This window comes from Coloeus monedula (assembly GCF_965178545.1).
Source record: "Coloeus monedula genome assembly, chromosome: Z".
Taxonomy (NCBI): domain Eukaryota; kingdom Metazoa; phylum Chordata; class Aves; order Passeriformes; family Corvidae; genus Coloeus; species Coloeus monedula.
Genome location: NC_138822.1, coordinates 75,775,392 through 75,791,839, shown reverse-complemented (window position 1 = coordinate 75,791,839; position 16,448 = coordinate 75,775,392). Strand labels below are relative to the sequence as shown.

At 41.6% G+C, this 16,448-nt stretch overlaps 1 protein-coding gene across 1 annotated transcript in view; it reads left to right on the top strand.

Moving 5' to 3' along the window:
• The window catches only part of LOC309584785 (protein unc-13 homolog B-like), a 204,429-nt gene that overhangs the window by 145,811 nt on the left and 42,170 nt on the right, over positions 1-16,448 (top strand). Inside the window, exons 19-26 of the mRNA XM_082301026.1 lie at positions 320-435; positions 2,255-2,418; positions 4,413-4,563; positions 5,583-5,651; positions 7,874-7,963; positions 9,401-9,535; positions 10,334-10,467; positions 11,384-11,469. Of these exons, the coding sequence (XP_082157152.1) occupies positions 320-435; positions 2,255-2,418; positions 4,413-4,563; positions 5,583-5,651; positions 7,874-7,963; positions 9,401-9,535; positions 10,334-10,467; positions 11,384-11,469 (945 nt within the window). The remainder of the gene's footprint in view (positions 1-319; positions 436-2,254; positions 2,419-4,412; positions 4,564-5,582; positions 5,652-7,873; positions 7,964-9,400; positions 9,536-10,333; positions 10,468-11,383; positions 11,470-16,448) is intronic.

Sequence of the window (16,448 nt, the reverse complement as noted above, 5' to 3'; positions counted from 1 at the left end):
AAGGGAATCTGTCCTTGGTGGTTCTAGTTCAGCTGACCGAATCTGAGACCCTGTAGCACATTTGCTGACAGAAAGGCTGTCTTATGTCTAAAAATGTGCGTAGTTGTAGTTAGATATGTCATATTGAGGGTGTATCATGGCAGTTGTTTTGCTGATGTCTACTTGGTATTATTTAGTGTTTTGAAAGAAAAGAGAAAGTTTTCTCTGTGGTGACTCAGCCCAATGGTCCAGCAGTTTCTCTTGCCATAGTTGTCACCCCGAGATGGCTGTGCTCTGAACATGAACAATGCATATAATTGCTGATGTTTTTGCCTTCTAGAGAAGCGGACAGATAAGTCTGCAGTGTCTGGGGCTATCCGCCTGCAAATCAGTGTGGAGATCAAAGGCGAGGAGAAGGTGGCTCCATATCATATTCAGTACACTTGCCTTCATGAGGTAAGTGGGAATATCACACTGTTCTTTCTGACTATTGAAAAAGCAATCTTCTGACCTTTATTTCCTTGAAATGTTCCTCTTTGCCCTAGGTGAGCCTTCTTTTCCCTCCCATGCAGGCCTGGTAACACACTGAATCATCAAACCCACATTTGTCAGGGAGGCAAAGGCAGATTTAAGCTGTCTCCCCCACACTGGGGACTGGCTGGCTCAGTCTGTCCCACTATCACAGCTGTGCTACTGTCAGGCAGAGATCAGGCTTTGGTTTCACTCAGAGCCCATGATGAGAAACCTCTGAATTTCCTTGACTGATGTTTTCAACATGTGCTGTACCTCTGTCTTTCTTTAGAGGAAGCATACTAAAATCATTATGAGTAAATTCTGATTGAGGAGGGAGTCTCTGTCTTGGGCTGTTAAGTGATGCAGGTATTGGTGGCATAAATTCTTCTGCTGCAGTGGTGTGTAGTTATGAACAACTGTTGGGGAACAGAAGATTAAACTGAGGTTTCTGGGCACTGACCTGTCTCAGGATGGACTGAGCTGCACAGGCAGTGCTGCAGAAGCTGGGAGAAATCCAAAGATGACTTATGAGAAGGACTAAAGGGAAAACCCTGTCTTGGAGAGATGCCCAGTCTATCTGTGTCAAAGAAAAGGCAGGCAGCAGGGTCAGTCTCAAAAGTGCCTGAAGAAGGAAGAGTAGTCAGAGTCCTGTATACAAGAATATCCTGAGGTCAGTGAGGGTTAAGCAAGTTCATCTTAGACAGAGAAGGACAGTTGTATCACAGAGAGGAATGTTCATCTACAGGAACAACATATTTATCCAGATGTTGAGCTGGATGAGCTCTGTGGTGTCTTCTAGCCTTACCAGGGAGCTCTCTGTAAGGTAGGTATGAAGCTCAGAAAGTAGGCTTCTTTTAGGAGGCTGTGTTGTGTCCTTCAGTACATATTTATTGTTTTTTAATTCAGTGATGGCTATTATTTGGTAAGCTGTTTTGCTTTTGTCCTTTGAACATGCATGATCACTTGCTGCTCTTTTTTTGCAAATAGGTATCTTTTTATTATCACCTTCTTTCTTTTGTGTATTCCAAAATGAAGATGATTTGCAGCAAGAATAATACAATCAGGAAAAATAGTAGTGTAAAGCAGAGTCCTCTATCTCCTAATGAGATCATTAGACTTTTGCATCCCTTACTGTAGGGAGCCAGCTGTCTGAAAGGGTGATGAATCTGTAAGTGACATGAATTTGAGGATTACTGAGTAACCCACTGAGCTGAATGTGCAGTTTCTGCATAGCAATGATAGCTGAAAACTTTTGCAGTGTTGGATAAAGTGAAGGGTTATGTTGAATAATAATGCAAGTGTCTAGTTGTTAGGGGTGATCTTAAGGGTGTTCTTTTCAGGAAAAAAAAAATCTGTTTGGACTGTTCCATATAATAATAATTACAACACTGATACAGAGCTGTAATGTCAGCTAGTTTAAATAGCTTGTCCCTATTAAGGCATTTTCATTTTGAGGACAGAAATGCGTAGGTTTCAGGCAAACTAATTAGTGTATAGTTTCAATGCACTGAAGCACTCTTCTGCATCGTTCACAATGTCTGCTGGGTAAAGTTGTAGGTAAGCATGTGAAAAATTCAGCTATGAGATTCTTTCAAGAAGAAAAGAAGGTAAAAGAAAATACAGAGTGGGCAGGGGGAAAGAAAGAGGAAAATGAAGAAATTTGTGTTAGTGCCACCACCTCAGCAGTTCCAAGCTCTTCATGAATCTTACTTAGAGGCTTCAGCAGCCTCAGGTACAAACTTGTTCCTGTTTTGTGTTTCAGAACCTCTTTCACCATCTCACAGATGTGCAAGGGAATGGGGTGGTGAAGATCCCTGATGCCAAAGGAGATGATGCATGGAAGGTGTATTTTGATGAGACAGCCCAAGAGATTGTGGATGAATTTGCAATGCGTTATGGCATTGAGTCAATATACCAGGCCATGACGTAAGATGCATTTCTTGTGTTCCTTAGTGCTGATAATTGGTGTAACTGATTGATGTGACTCTTACTGTTTAGAAGATGAAGTGTATTGGTAATGGAAAGCTTGGCAGTGACAGCTGCTCCTTATGGGGTTTACTGCGCGAGGGAAGAGACCGCCTGTCCTTGAATCACTGGTGTCCTCGAAGTCTAGAAATTATTGTTTGCCATTTCTGTTTTGAGACTCTCAAATCCCTGTTTGAGAATTCTTCTGTTAAAAAGGTGTTGCTCAAGGTTCCCACTGGAGATTTCTGATGATATGAGAAGGGATGAGGTTTTGTGGAAGTATTTGTCCTATGTGTCTGTTGTGGCAAGTGTTACAGTCCTTTGAAGTGACTGATCTCCCAGGTGCTGCTGAAAGCATTTGAAGAAAGTTTGAGTAATGGTGCCACTGATTTGTCCTCTTCGGAGCTGGGCTAATGCAGTTCTGTATCTTCAAAGAACCTTTTCCTTGTCTGTATACTTTTGCTTGGATTTGGGATTAGTCATTCTTCCTCTTAAAGACTAGTATTGCTATGCTTAGCTCATTTCTTATTTCAAATGTAATATAAAATGTAGCAGACAAAAGTGAACTTTTTCACATAGAAGCTGAAAGTTTTGGGTTACGGGTCCTTAGATGAGTTATGAGCTGTACTTATGTCACCTTGCAAGCAGCTTTTCTGCCTATTGGTTTAAGCCAAAATAGAAAAGAATTGGCAGATTTCTCTGGAAGTCTAGTCACTGCTTATAGCAGGGCTAACTTGAAAGTTGGACTAGGCTGCCCAAGGGTGTGGAAAATTTCAAGGATGAAGGTCTACTGCCTTTCTGATTAGATCCCCAGTCCTCATGGCTTCTCTTCTCAGAGCTAAACAAAGCCATTTCATGTGCTTATATTTACCCAGTACCTAAATGACCAATTGGTACATAAGTGTCATGCAGCAAGCATGGTTTTAAACTTGAAGAGGTTAGATTTAGGATAGATAAAAGGAAGAAATATTTTACCATGAGCGTGGTGAAACAGTGGATGGATAGACTAGGCTGCTCAGAGAGGTGGTAGATGTCCTATCCCTGGAAGTGTTCAAGATCATGTTGAATGGGATTTTGAGCAACCCGATGTGATTGAAGGGGTCCCTGATCACTGAAGAGGTTGGACTAGATGACCTTTAAAAGTCCCCTCCAACCCAAACTATTCTATGATTCTATGAGTCCCTTAGGGAGAAAGTTACATTTGGAAAATAGCTCCTGGATTTAATCTGGGAATTTAGTGAGTATTTCTGCATAAAAATGGCCCATCTCTTCTGCCTCTTGGAATGAACTTTACTTGCCATTTCCCATGATATAAGACCTCTTAAGCTCTAATTTTTTTTTTTTTTAAGTCTAACAGATTTTTTAAAAAAAATTTTAATCATTTCACAAGCCTGGATGCTCCTAGCATAATTTTGAGATTTCCTGGAGGAGGGTTCCTTGCATTTAATGAGAGAATGGGAAAATGCAAATCAATGTGCATGCTTCTTGGAGGCTGAATGGGTTAGCCATAAAAGTGCAGCACAGAAATACTAATGTGTACTCTCACTGGGCATTAATGCTTTCCAGTTGCTGCTGCCTCATGACCCCTCACAACCTGTGTCTGCCTCAAGCGGCAGCAAATTGTGTAAATTTCCTTGTGTCAGGCTTGGTTCTAGGAATTGGCATCAGGACCCAGGGCATCACTAAGCCATGTACTGCTGGCAACAAATGGTTGAGAAGCTGTTTTATGATCTGGAAATGGCTGCAGTGAAGGGATTTCTCTTTGTTTTGAGCTGTTGTCTAGATGGCATCTTTCTGAAAAAAGCTCTGAGATACTGGAGTTCTATAAAGGGATGAAACCTAACTTCCGTCTGTTCATGGTGTCCACCAGCAGCAAAAGGGGTCTATTAAGGGGATAAAGTCAAGTCTGCTGCACAAAAGAGACCAGAATGACTTACATCGCTGTCCTTTTGCAGGCATTTTGCGTGTCTCTCCTCTAAATACATGTGCCCAGGCGTGCCAGCTGTGATGAGCACCTTACTTGCCAATATCAATGCTTATTATGCACACACCACTGCCTCCACAAATGTGTCTGCTTCGGACCGCTTTGCAGCCTCCAATTTTGGGGTAGGTTTGTGTGTTTGGTAGTGTTGCAATTGGCATTCTTTCATTTGCCTACAGGGCTTTCACCCTTCAGTAAATAACTTGTTCTGTTAAGGAACATTAAATCTGTGAGGAGTTGGAAGCAGTGGAACTCTTTTACACCAGACAAAGAGCATGGGTTTATTGTCTTGATCATCACACATTTCAGATATCAATCAGTGTAATGCATTGTGATGTTTATTCTTCGTGTTCACATTGCAGTGGAGCACAGATGGTATGGAATGAGCAAACAATACTAACTCTGCATGTTAGTGCTGTTGGTAAAATACACTGTGTGATCTGGTAATTTCAGAACTTTGTTTTTAAAAACAGCAACTGCTTTAAGAAAAAAATCACCACCACCACAAAAGAAGTCTGTCCTCCAAATGGTTAAAATGTTTTGTATATAACTTGTGGTGGAGTTGAGCATGCTGGAAAAGTATTTGGAAAAGCTAATACTTCCCATCAGACTGAGAATTTATAAATAGATTGAAGAGGTATTCACAATGCCAAATCAGAATTCAGTGGAGAGACCTGACCTCTTCAGTGGAGAGACCTGACCTCAAGAAGTTATGTCATAAGAAGCCTGTAGTACTGGCCACTGATACAGATAAGATCATGGAGCTGTATCATTGCTCTGAATTAGACCCTTTTCTGCTGGTACTTTATTAATCTCTGAATAAGCATTTTCTCTCAAATACAAATTCAGTGTAAATTGCAGATGGAAAATCAAAGAGGTTTCTGTTCTGCCTCTAACTTCAGAGTGATAATGGAGTGTTTTTTCTGACAATTCTGATGTTTCACAGACTTCAGAAATAATTACAGTTTAAAAGTAAATCCAAGAATCAAATGAAAGTACTGTTTGCACAGTGCTGTGTATCCATACTGCTTCCTCCTGCTCTCATGAGATGTAACACTGATTACCTGATACCCTGCTGCTTACTCTGAATAGGGATTGGACAGTGGTGATACGTGAATGTTTATTGGTGTTTTCTGCTCAACAGAAAGAACGATTTGTGAAGCTTCTGGACCAGCTTCATAATTCACTTCGGATTGATCTCTCAATGTACAGGGTGAGTGGGAATAAAAAGAATCCTTACAGGTATTCCAGTGGGCATGGGGAAACACACCATTTGGATTTCTCTTGCATCTATAACTTGTTGCACAGTTTGTGTCTTAAGGAATTGTCATGACCAGCTTGTTCAAATGTACCATTTTGTTTTCCTTGTGGATAGAACTTACACCTTGTTTTTTTCTTCCATTATAATTCCTCAAGACTTCTGAAATAATTTGAGGATTGTGAACTGTGCTTATCTCTGATATTTTCCCAGAAGTTGGATTGGATTAAATAATTTGAATTACTCTTATCAGCTACTTCAGGTATTATCTAAAAAGGGAAAATAGAGTTGTTCTATGCTATGACAGAAATATTTTAGAGGACCATGTTGTCACTTACTTTAGGTTTGGCAAACTCGAATCATGATGTATTGTCAGATTTGAGATCCCCCCCACTTCAGCAGATTAATTTCAAATGTTGACATTAGTCCAACAGGCTTCATGAAACCTCCACTTTCTTTCTTTGCTGTTCCAGAGTCAGCATTGTCTTATTCTGTGACCTAGCTGGGTTTTTTCCCTTAAATTCCTTGCTATGTTATTTCAATTGGTGACTAATTCATTGAAAATTTTGAAAATGGTGGCCAAATGTGAGCTTTGATTTTATTTAGTTATCCACTTCTGATTTCAGCATTTACCTGAAACACAGAAAAACATACAGAGGAGAAAAACACAAGGAGATTAAGAGAAGTGCATTAGGAAGACAAAACAAAAAGGAAAAGGGGCAAGGTGCAAAAGAAGATAAAAGGAGTATTGTGGGAAGAGCTATTCTAAAGCTACATTACTAATAAGAGAAGGTCTAAATAGAGTGCTGATCCACTAAGTAGCAGAGAGAAAATTACCAACCCATGGCAATAGGGATCTGTAGCTGTGCTGCCTTTTTTGTTTGCTTGGTATTCAGTAAAAGCTGGTTTTTGGTGGCTAATGCAACTGGATTGTGCACAAAAAAGTAAGATCTTACATAAAGGACCAGGAAAGATTTGTGTAGTTTAAATAATTCAGGTGTAATCTAATTGCCATTATATTTAGAGAAATGGCTGAAGCATTACGGGAGCACTTAGTAATTATTTTAAGACCCCTATAGGGCAAGTTAAATTCTGTAAGAAAAGTTGTTAGCTTGTAGCTTTCCAGACAGGAGATGGCAATTTACATTCGTCAGATGGTTTGTATTTAGGTCTTGACCCATGGAAGTCTTCAATTTCGATAAATACCCTAAGTTCCAGACAGTCCCGTGTGTGGAGACCTTAACTCTAAAAGGAGAGTTGTCTCAGAAGGACATCTACAAATGACTGCAAAGAGCATCAAATTGCCTGCAGTGGTTAGCTGAACTGCAGTAATATTCAGTTACTACTGTCAAGAGACAGCATATTTTTCTGCAAGTCCTCAGTAAAAAGTTAAAAGTTTTTCCTCTCCACCCTTTTCACCTTCATATCTAATAATGTTTGAAAGTGCAGATGTGAAGAGTCTGTCCAAGAGAAGGTTGCCCCTGCTGTTTTACTTGCAGCAAAACCATTCACATCAGCTTGAATGTAAGGACATGCTGAGGAGCATGAATGCTGTTAAAGGACACAGGTCGGAGACAGTGGGAATGTAGGAAAGGGCACAGTGCCTGAGGTCAGAAAGGGAAGAATTTTGTGCAAGAAGCAAAGCTAGCTGCATTCAGCATATGTATTTACATATGGGATCTCACAGGGTTCTGGCTAGTTCCAATACCTTCTTAGGGGATCAGTGTTAATTTTTCTTTCTTGGTCTTGTTTGTTTCTCTGGAGAGGTGTTGAATACACCACACCCCTTGGCCTTTCAGAAGAGAAGCCAAAAAACCAAGCACTGAGTGCAGAAAGGAAAGTGCTCACACAACCTCAGGCAAAAGGCCAGGTCTGCCAGTGGTGAGGCTGTTCCCAGCCTGCTCTTTCTACAGCCAAGGAGAAATTTCCTGCCACCAAGGGCTGTAAGTCTCCTGGCATCCACAGACTTTACGTTTATTTGTATGAGAAGCTGTTTAATTAAGCAAACAGATAAGCTCCTGCAGCAAAAAGGCCTTATTTATTGAGCATTGTTTTGACTGGTGCAAGCTTCTTGAGCAGGAAATGTTTCCAAGACAGTTTCCTTATTTAGCACATGCTTGAAGCCTTGCATGGATCTGACTGTGCTTTCCAACAGGATTTCCCTTTTCTGTCAACAGAATAACTTCCCAGCCAGCAGCCGTGAACGGCTGCAGGACCTGAAGTCTACAGTGGATTTGCTCACCAGCATCACTTTTTTCAGGATGAAGGTAGGGATATGGGTGGGGATGGGAATGGCATCTCTGCGGTTTTTTCCCCCAGGAGTTGATTCCTATTTTCAAACCACTGTTTCATGTTTCTGTGCTTTAGACACTTAAGGAAAATGGAAATCATCTGCTGACCATGTATAAACATCCACATTTTGTCTTTACCTCTCTGTATTTTGCATTATGAGGATGTAAATTGCTTTTCCCTATTGTTCTCGAGTCATAAAGACGGTACAACCCTCTCGCCACCCCCCCAAAAAAAAGAAAAAAAAGCCAGGAGGAGGAGGAATAAAGGAAATTGTCTAGTTTCAGGAAGATAATTTGCTTTTTTAATAACTTTAGGAAGGTTTTTCACTACCTTTATCTAGTAAATATTTTAGAGTTTCTCTCGTGGAGGATAAGATACTGAAATGGGATAATATCTCTCAGTAGAGATCCAGGAGAGTTGTTATGAATGCTAATGTGCTGGTTTCGTAGTTAAGTTTATTGTCCTAGCAGCGTGTAATGAGATTATTTTATATTCCTGATTTTTGGCTTCTAAACTTTTTTAAAAGTTTACAACCTTACGTTATCAGTTAGTACATGTCACTTAAAAATTTTTGTCTTGCCAAAAACAAAGCAAGTGTTTAATTTGAGCTACTTCAGGAAGTGCTTAAAATTTTACTCCTAAGCCCTAGGGTAAATGATGATTTAGAACTTTATTTTAAGAGTATTAATTCAGACAGTGTGTCTGTGTTGGAAGTTTGATTTATAGAAATACTCTGAAAAGTTTAGAGGTACTGAAAATAACAAATTTTTTAGGTTATAGTTGTATTTGCAGGGTGATGATTGCCTGTCTGTTTAGTTTAAAGTACCCCTGCAGCATTTTTCTAAAACAACATAACAATGAAATAATGAAAACAGCTGCTGTTGCAAGGCGTATCAGTTGGCATGTCCCTAAGGATTCTGGTTGCTTTAAAATTTAATAAAGTTTGTGATGAAAGATGTACTTAATGAAAGTTTTCTGTATTTAAAGGCAGACAAGTGGTCTTCAGCAAGACTTTCCAGATTGGATGTAAACTGCTCCGCTGGTCTGTTGCACATTCTTCCAATGCTGGGGAAGATTGCTCGCTGGCTTTGTAACAAAGTCCTATAAATTCAGCAGAAATTGTGTGTTTGGTTCAGATTATATGCTTATCAAGCCACATGATCTGTCTGTTCTGGGGAATCTTCCTTGGCACATCAAAATCTCTTTCATGCTTCAAGTGGTCCTGCGGGGAGATAAGTGTTGTCATTGCTTTTTTGTGCCTGGGGGGAGTGACCCATTTGTGGTTTCAGGTCACGAGTTGCTGGAAGCAGATCCACCAAGCCCCGAGTGGTTTCCGAAACGGCGATGTGTTCTTTCCCTGTTTGTTTTATGAACCGTGCTTTGTTTGACACTCTTTGTTATACCCTTGCCAGGTCCAAGAGCTGCAGAGTCCACCCCGAGCCAGCCAGGTAGTGAAGGACTGTGTAAAGGCTTGCCTCAACTCCACCTACGAGTACATTTTCAACAACTGTCATGAGCTGTATAGTCGGGAGTACCAGACAGATCCTGTGAGTAGCTGATGAGCAAGCAGAAATCCAATTTTTCTGATTTTCTTAAGATAATAACAAGAATACTAATTGATACAAAAAGCCAGCACAAACAAAGTTGCGTGATTTTTTATCTTCTGAGTGCACAAAATTTGTAATCAATTAACGAGCACTAATTAGTAAGGGGAGGATGATAACTGTTTTACACTAATTACAATGCATTTTGCCAGCCTCAGCAGTTATTTGTGAAGAGAAGGTTTGATGTGGCTTTGAGCGAGCAAAAGCCAATTACAGCAAATGTAGGCTGATCAAGGAAACTGTCATTAGCATATGTAAACCTCAAGCAGTGAGATTTTACCTTGTTTTCAGGAACCCAGTGTCCTGCACTGGGTTTAGGAGGTGCCTCTAGACACAAACTCTTCTCAAATGCGTGAAAGCACCACTGGCCTCTGTAGTAATGCACACACAGCATGTCAGCGGGGATATAGTCACCAGCCAGGTACCTAAAGAGCAAGTATTTGGAACAGGCTTAGGGCAAATGATGTCTCAGCTGGTCTCCTGGAGCCTGGCCTGGTCTTGGCATGGTAGATGACAGAACAGGGATTAGTTGGGTTTGAGGCTACCAGCTAGCAACATGGTTTGGCATGTTACTGTGTTTTGCATTGGATCAGACAAGTTGCCAGCAGTCGTTAATAATGTTAAGCTCTTTGGAAGAAAGGGTCCACAGGTGACTAGTGTTCGCATTGTCATCTGCATCTGCCAGCTTTTTTTTTTTTCCCCTTAAATTTTATGCTGGTTTTCCAATTGCTTCCTTCCCAGAACAAAACTCAGGACCTTCCTCCCGAGGAACAGGGCCCCAGCATAAGGAACCTTGATTTCTGGCCCAAGCTCATCACTTTGATAGTTTCCATCATAGAAGAGGATAAGAACTCTTATACCCCAGTCCTGAATCAGTAAGAATCCTCCATGTCATGTATGACTATTGCTAGTCTGTGTGTGCTCTGCTTTATTTGTTAAACTGCTTTCTATCTCTTCTGTCACTTGTGCATTTATAGAAGTACTTATCTTGTCTGTCTGTCTTTCTGTCTTATCTGTCTCTGTCTATATAAATAACTTTTTGATTGGGATGGAAGAGTTTCAAAAGGTTCAGTTACGATGGCGTTCGAGCACAAACCCTGATTATTACAATCCTGAACTCAGGGAGGCACCTGAAACTGGGGTGAGAGTTCTTTTGGTTTTTTCTGATGTCGAGCAGTTCAGGGGTGCACATTAATGCACATAGTGGTGCTGAGGTGTCTTACAATGTGGTTTAGGAATGTGGCATTCAGCGCAGCACTGGGAGATTGCATTGGGTGGAGTCAGCACAGCATTGGAAAGGACCCTGAAATAGGTCTGCTTAACTGGTGGATACCCCTCCTACAGTCCCACAGGGCAGAAAGGGACAGAGATCCTACAATGTACTACACACAAAGACCTGGATTATGCCCTAATCATCATTGATTTAGCATGAATAGCAATCACTTGTCAGCCTAGGAACCCTCTAAAAGGAGAAGGAAAAAAAAAAATGGACAAGGAAGAGGAAAAAGGTGCAAGGGCATTGAGATCACATTCCCAGAATGACTGTGTACACCTCTTCTAGGAAAGAAGAATCCAGGTCCTGTCTTTCTGAGTTAAAACCAGTTTTTCAGGTTACTTAATCTATGCCACAGAGTCCAGTCCATGATGTCCAATTTTCATCTGGTACTTTATCTAAGGTGAAGGAAGCATCTATAATGTTGAGCTTTTCAGCTTGTAGTGTAGCTCAGAGCTAAATAAAAAAGAGCCCTTTGCTTTGATGTGTGCCAAAGCCTTTTCTAAATGTCCCCTCAGGTTTCCTCAGGAGCTTGCAGTTGGGAAGATCAGTGCAGAGGTCATGTGGAGTCTTTTTGCCCAGGATATGAAATATGCCATGGAAGGTAAGAGAATGAATGTCTCACTGCTGCCAGCTGACTTTTTGCTGATCTCTTGTTCTCCATCCATTTGGTGAAAATGAGGCTTAAGCTCATGAGTAGCACCACTGACCGGAGCAGGGATTTCTAGTGGTTTGTTTGTCTGTGCACAGCTGCTTTATGGGTCAGAACTGAGGCTGAGATCTGCATGAGGCGTAGACCTGCATGTCAGGGTGCGTTGCAGGCTGTTTATTGACATCCCAGCTGGTTTGAAATCAGAAGTTCTCTTTGGCCTGATGATATGATGGCTTGGATCAGCAGCCAGCAGCAGCTTTATTTTTCATTGTACTGTGGTAGAAATGGTTGGAGAAGTTGGTGGACTCTGGGTTGTGCCATGGCTCCAGTTCCCTGGATAATACAGCACTGATTGTCTAAGCCATCAGCAGAAAGATGCTGTTCGAACAATTCCTGCTGCAGACATCTTCATTTCGAATTAGTCTTTGCGTAATTCCACCTCCTAGTAAGGAAGAAATTTTACTGTTTCTGAAGATGAGTTAGGCATGCAAAACCCAGCAAACTTCCAGAAGGGAATTCTGCTACTTGCAGTACTGTTTTGATGGTGGGTTTCTGAGCTTGATTTTAGTTCTGTACATTGATTTTCACAATCTCACCAACTTTTCAAAAATTTCAGAGAGCATCCGGCTCGCACTGTCTCTGCAGGGTTGGGTTTTATGATCATTCATAAGGTGATACTGTGATAAAACAGAAATGCCTCTGCTGTCTGCAGCATGCTAGCTGTATTTATATTCCAAACCCAAGTCAAGCTACTGCTTCTGGGCACTCAAAAAATTTTCTCAATCCACTTGTCCCCACTTTGATCTGAGCTCACTTATAGGAGTGACAGCCAATTAGACTCTTCAGATTGGTAGGAAAAAAATGCTGCCAGCAAGAGAGCTGCCTGCATTTTGTTCTTTGGAAACAGTCTGTGGGGTTGCTCTGTAGGTGAAAAAGATTTACTCCATTTATTTTATTAATCTCTGTCAGTGCAACAGATGTAGAAACTGTGCTGTGGGGGGGACACTCTTTGCCAGCTGTAGGCTTGAATCTGACAGGCTGCAGGGCTGGATGAAATGTTCTCACTTCTGTGTTAGGAACTTTTTATATATGCTTGTACCCCACAGTGCCTTTGTCTTGTGAGGTCAAGCTCATGTAAGAACAGGCAGTGGGAAGAAGGACTATGACCTACTATGTTGAGGAGTCTCTTTTATAGTGACTGTCACTACTTGCTCATGTGTTAGAGATAAGGCAATGGTGATAATTTCATGTTCTCTTTCCCTAGAAACTGTTTGCTCCTGCAGACCATTTTAGCTCCCCTTTCAATTTTGTCCTTATTTATATAGGAGGGATGGAGATCCTCTCCTGTGAAGAAAAAGTGAGAGAATTGGGTTTGTTTAATGTTCAGGGTGATCTAACTGGGATACCTGAAGGGGAGCCTACAAGAACAATGGAGAGGACTTTTTACAAGAGCTTGTAGTGCCAGGACAAGGAGGACTGCCTTCAAACTGAAAGAGAATAGGTTGAAATTAGGTATTAGGAAAAAGTTCTTCCTGATGAGGGTGGTGAGGCACTGTCACAGGTTGCCCAGAGAAGCTGGTTTTGCCCCATCCCTGGCAGTGTTAAAGGCCAGGTGGGATGGGGCTCTGAGCAACCTGGTCTGGTGGAAGGTGTCCCTGCCTATGGCAGCGGGTTTGAAATGAGATGAGCTTTACAGTCTCTTCCAACTGAAGCCGATCTACGGTTCTTTTTACTCTTGTATGCTCACCTTCAGGAGTTTATAATGGAATTTGCACTTCTGCATGTTGAAAGCACCCTAACTTCCTCCTTTGTCTGCAGCCATGAGAATTGGATGTCTCCAGATCTGGTTGCTCACCTCCCTAAGACTCCCTTTCCCTGTTGCATCCAAAATGCAGCTGTAAAAAGGTTACAGATTGCATGACTGTCAAAGGGGACATGAATTTGAATGTTTTTCTGGGTTTTTTATTTGCTTTATTTGGTTGCCAGTGCCCAGATTAGCTCGGTCTCCCAGGTTTTCTCTGTTGATGTCTCATACCATGACCCCACTGATGACTCTGGGCTTAGTTTACCTTTGCCTGACATCCTTCTGGTTACTTGTGAGCTTCTTAAGACAAGCATTGGTATCAATCATGAGTTCCTCAGTGCATACCAAATACTTGATGAAAAGACCATCCCTCTTCAAAATATTTATTGGTGACAAATGTTCATACCAATGCAGCTGGTGGACAGGGATTTTGCATTTTGAACAAAAATTTAAAAACTGCATGGTAATTTATTTGTAGTCTTAACTGTACAAGTTCTACAGGAGAGTTGAACAGTGATAGAGTCTGTGTTAGGATGTGTCTTTTCCAAATATATATTCAAGAAATGCTTAGGGTGCAGAATTCTATTTGAGGCAAGTGTGATTCCTCACTGCTTTGCTCTTCAGAAACTTGTGAAGATAACCTTTAAAACAAGCTCTACAATAATTCAATTACAGGTCTTACTACATATATTTTAAATACAGATGATTGGATTAGCTCACTGCATTTTTTTTTTTTTAACTAGGGAAAAAGGGATTAAAGGAAACTGATTAAATGATGTGTAGGATGATAATTAGATTTGCCAGCCTCAGCTCTTGGCTCTATCATTTCTCAGGTTCAGTTGCTGGTTTTTCTACCAGTTAACCTGCACCAAGAGTTTTATATTCCTTTTCCCAGTCTGTGGCATAATCCCTGGGTACATTTCTTGTCTGCTTTGAGATCTGTGTGCATCAGGAGCTCTCTGCAACAAAAGCTAATCTATTTTTTTTGAGATATGTGCACATGAACACAGAGTATAACACTTGCCCCGAACTTCCCTCATGGTGTTTTCCCTTATGTTCTGTTCCTAAGTTCTGGATAACATGAGCTCATTCACCTCACCAAGTGGTAAGTTCATGCTCCTTGGTGGAGCGTAGCTGTGAGTAGACAAAGACTTTCATCTGTTAACCGTAGTTTTAGCACTTTGGATGTCGTGTGTAACACTAGCTTTAATGTTCAGTAGTTTTTATGCCAGCAATAAACAGATCTGCAAAGAAGACTTGAAAGACCATACTGCTGCTGTAGAAATGGAGGGTATGTGCTCTAAGGAGGCTCTGGATTAGAAAGAGTGCAGACCTGGCTGTATGAAATGGCCCCCTTCCTCCTTCCATCCTGATGCTTCCACACTGCTCTCTAGTAGGCAGTGTGCAAGAGAGTTGGGAGGCTCACGTGGGAGATGGCTTCTCTGAGCTGGAGAGCGGTGCCTGGCTGACTGAGTTGTTTTCCTTTTTCCCCATTGTGCCTCTCCCAGCTGGAGCTTAACCCCATATGCACCAAGCAGCCTGTGCAGGACAATGCATAAATCCTAATTTACACCTGAAATATTAAGGGCTTCAGATCCAGAACTCGTGCCAGCCTGTGGATGCTGCAGCAATGTGTCCTTTGGGCACCTTCTGAAGAGTTAGATTGCTAATGTGTAAAATGTTGAGTCATAAAAATGAAATGCCTATTCTCTGTATAAGATATGTTCAGCAACTGGTAGCAGTAGTCATGACAGCAGTGTCTTTGACTGCTGGATCTTATTCCTTTGGCTGTCCTAAGGAGACTCAGTGTCTGAGACAGAGCAGAAGCTCCAGTATCTACCCCACTTGTTTTCTCTCTCTTCTAAAGCAGTGACTGCTCAAGGCACCATGCACAGCAGACCCAGCACTTCCCTGTTTGCTGGGTCTTTGAGAAGTGTCCCTTGTTCCCCATCAGCCCAAGAGTAAAATAGGTCAGATACACGTGTCTCAGACTTGGCTGGAAGGCTCATGTTACCCTGGAGTCCGTGTAGGGTAGAGGATGATTTTCCAAGCCATACAGTTGGCTCCACCCCAGGACACTGCCTGGTGCTCAAGCAGCTGGATAGCCTCTCTGTTAGCACACTAACTGTAGTTAGTAGTTTTCTTACTGTCCTTTCTGAAACCTCTGTCACCCGGAAAGCACAAACGCCCCAAGCAAAGAGGCTTCTGCTCTTCCTTTGCTAGGAACACCTTAAAAGACAGTAATAGAAAACCAACGTCATCCTTGACAGCAACGTTTCATCTTAGTTTGGACACATCAGTATTAGGAGAGCTGCAAATTGGAAACACCTCTGATAGGAAGAGAGACTGAGTAGACTTGGCAGGCAGGATTGAAATAAATCATTCTGCCACTTTCTCACTTCTAATAAGGAGAAGGGGATCAGAGGCACACACAGATGCCAGCTATCTAAAGTGTTGACGCTTCAACAGCCTTGGTACCTATTAGAGTTTCTTTACAGAAACTTGGCATTATTTGCTAGAAATTAACCCATGAAAAGTAGCTTTACAATCAAGAAAAAAATCTGTGATTAAAGAGTGTCTGCCTGAAAAGTAGAACTGGACATAACACTAGAAAGTGTGCTGCTAGGGAGCAGTTCCCTATTAATGCATTAATAATATGGCCTTGGTGACTCTAAAAGCTTTTCTCCGTAGGAGGCTGTTTGCAGCTGAAATCTGCTAAGGAAGTGTGGGAGACTTAGAGAACTCTGTGGTCTTTTCAGGATAAAACACAGCAGTTGCTGTACAAATCTGTGTGCTGTTCTGCAGCTGCTGCTGCTGCTAAGCTCTTTAAAAGCCAGCAGGTTATAAAGCAGAACAGAAATGTTCTAAGACTGATGGCTGCCAGGACCTTCACTTTACTTTTTCTAAAATGGGTTTTCAATGTATGCCTCTGACTGATGTGTTTCCATGTCACCTTCAGGTGGTCTTAAACATTTCCACTTAGAAAGGAAGCAACTGATCAAAACTGTGCGGGGTCCATTAAATGGGGAAAGGCAGATGATGCAAACTGGGGATGAGGGGGGTTTGGGTTTTTGTTGGCTTTCTTGGTTTTCCAGAATGTTTGAGCTGTTCATTCTTGTCTTTTCTC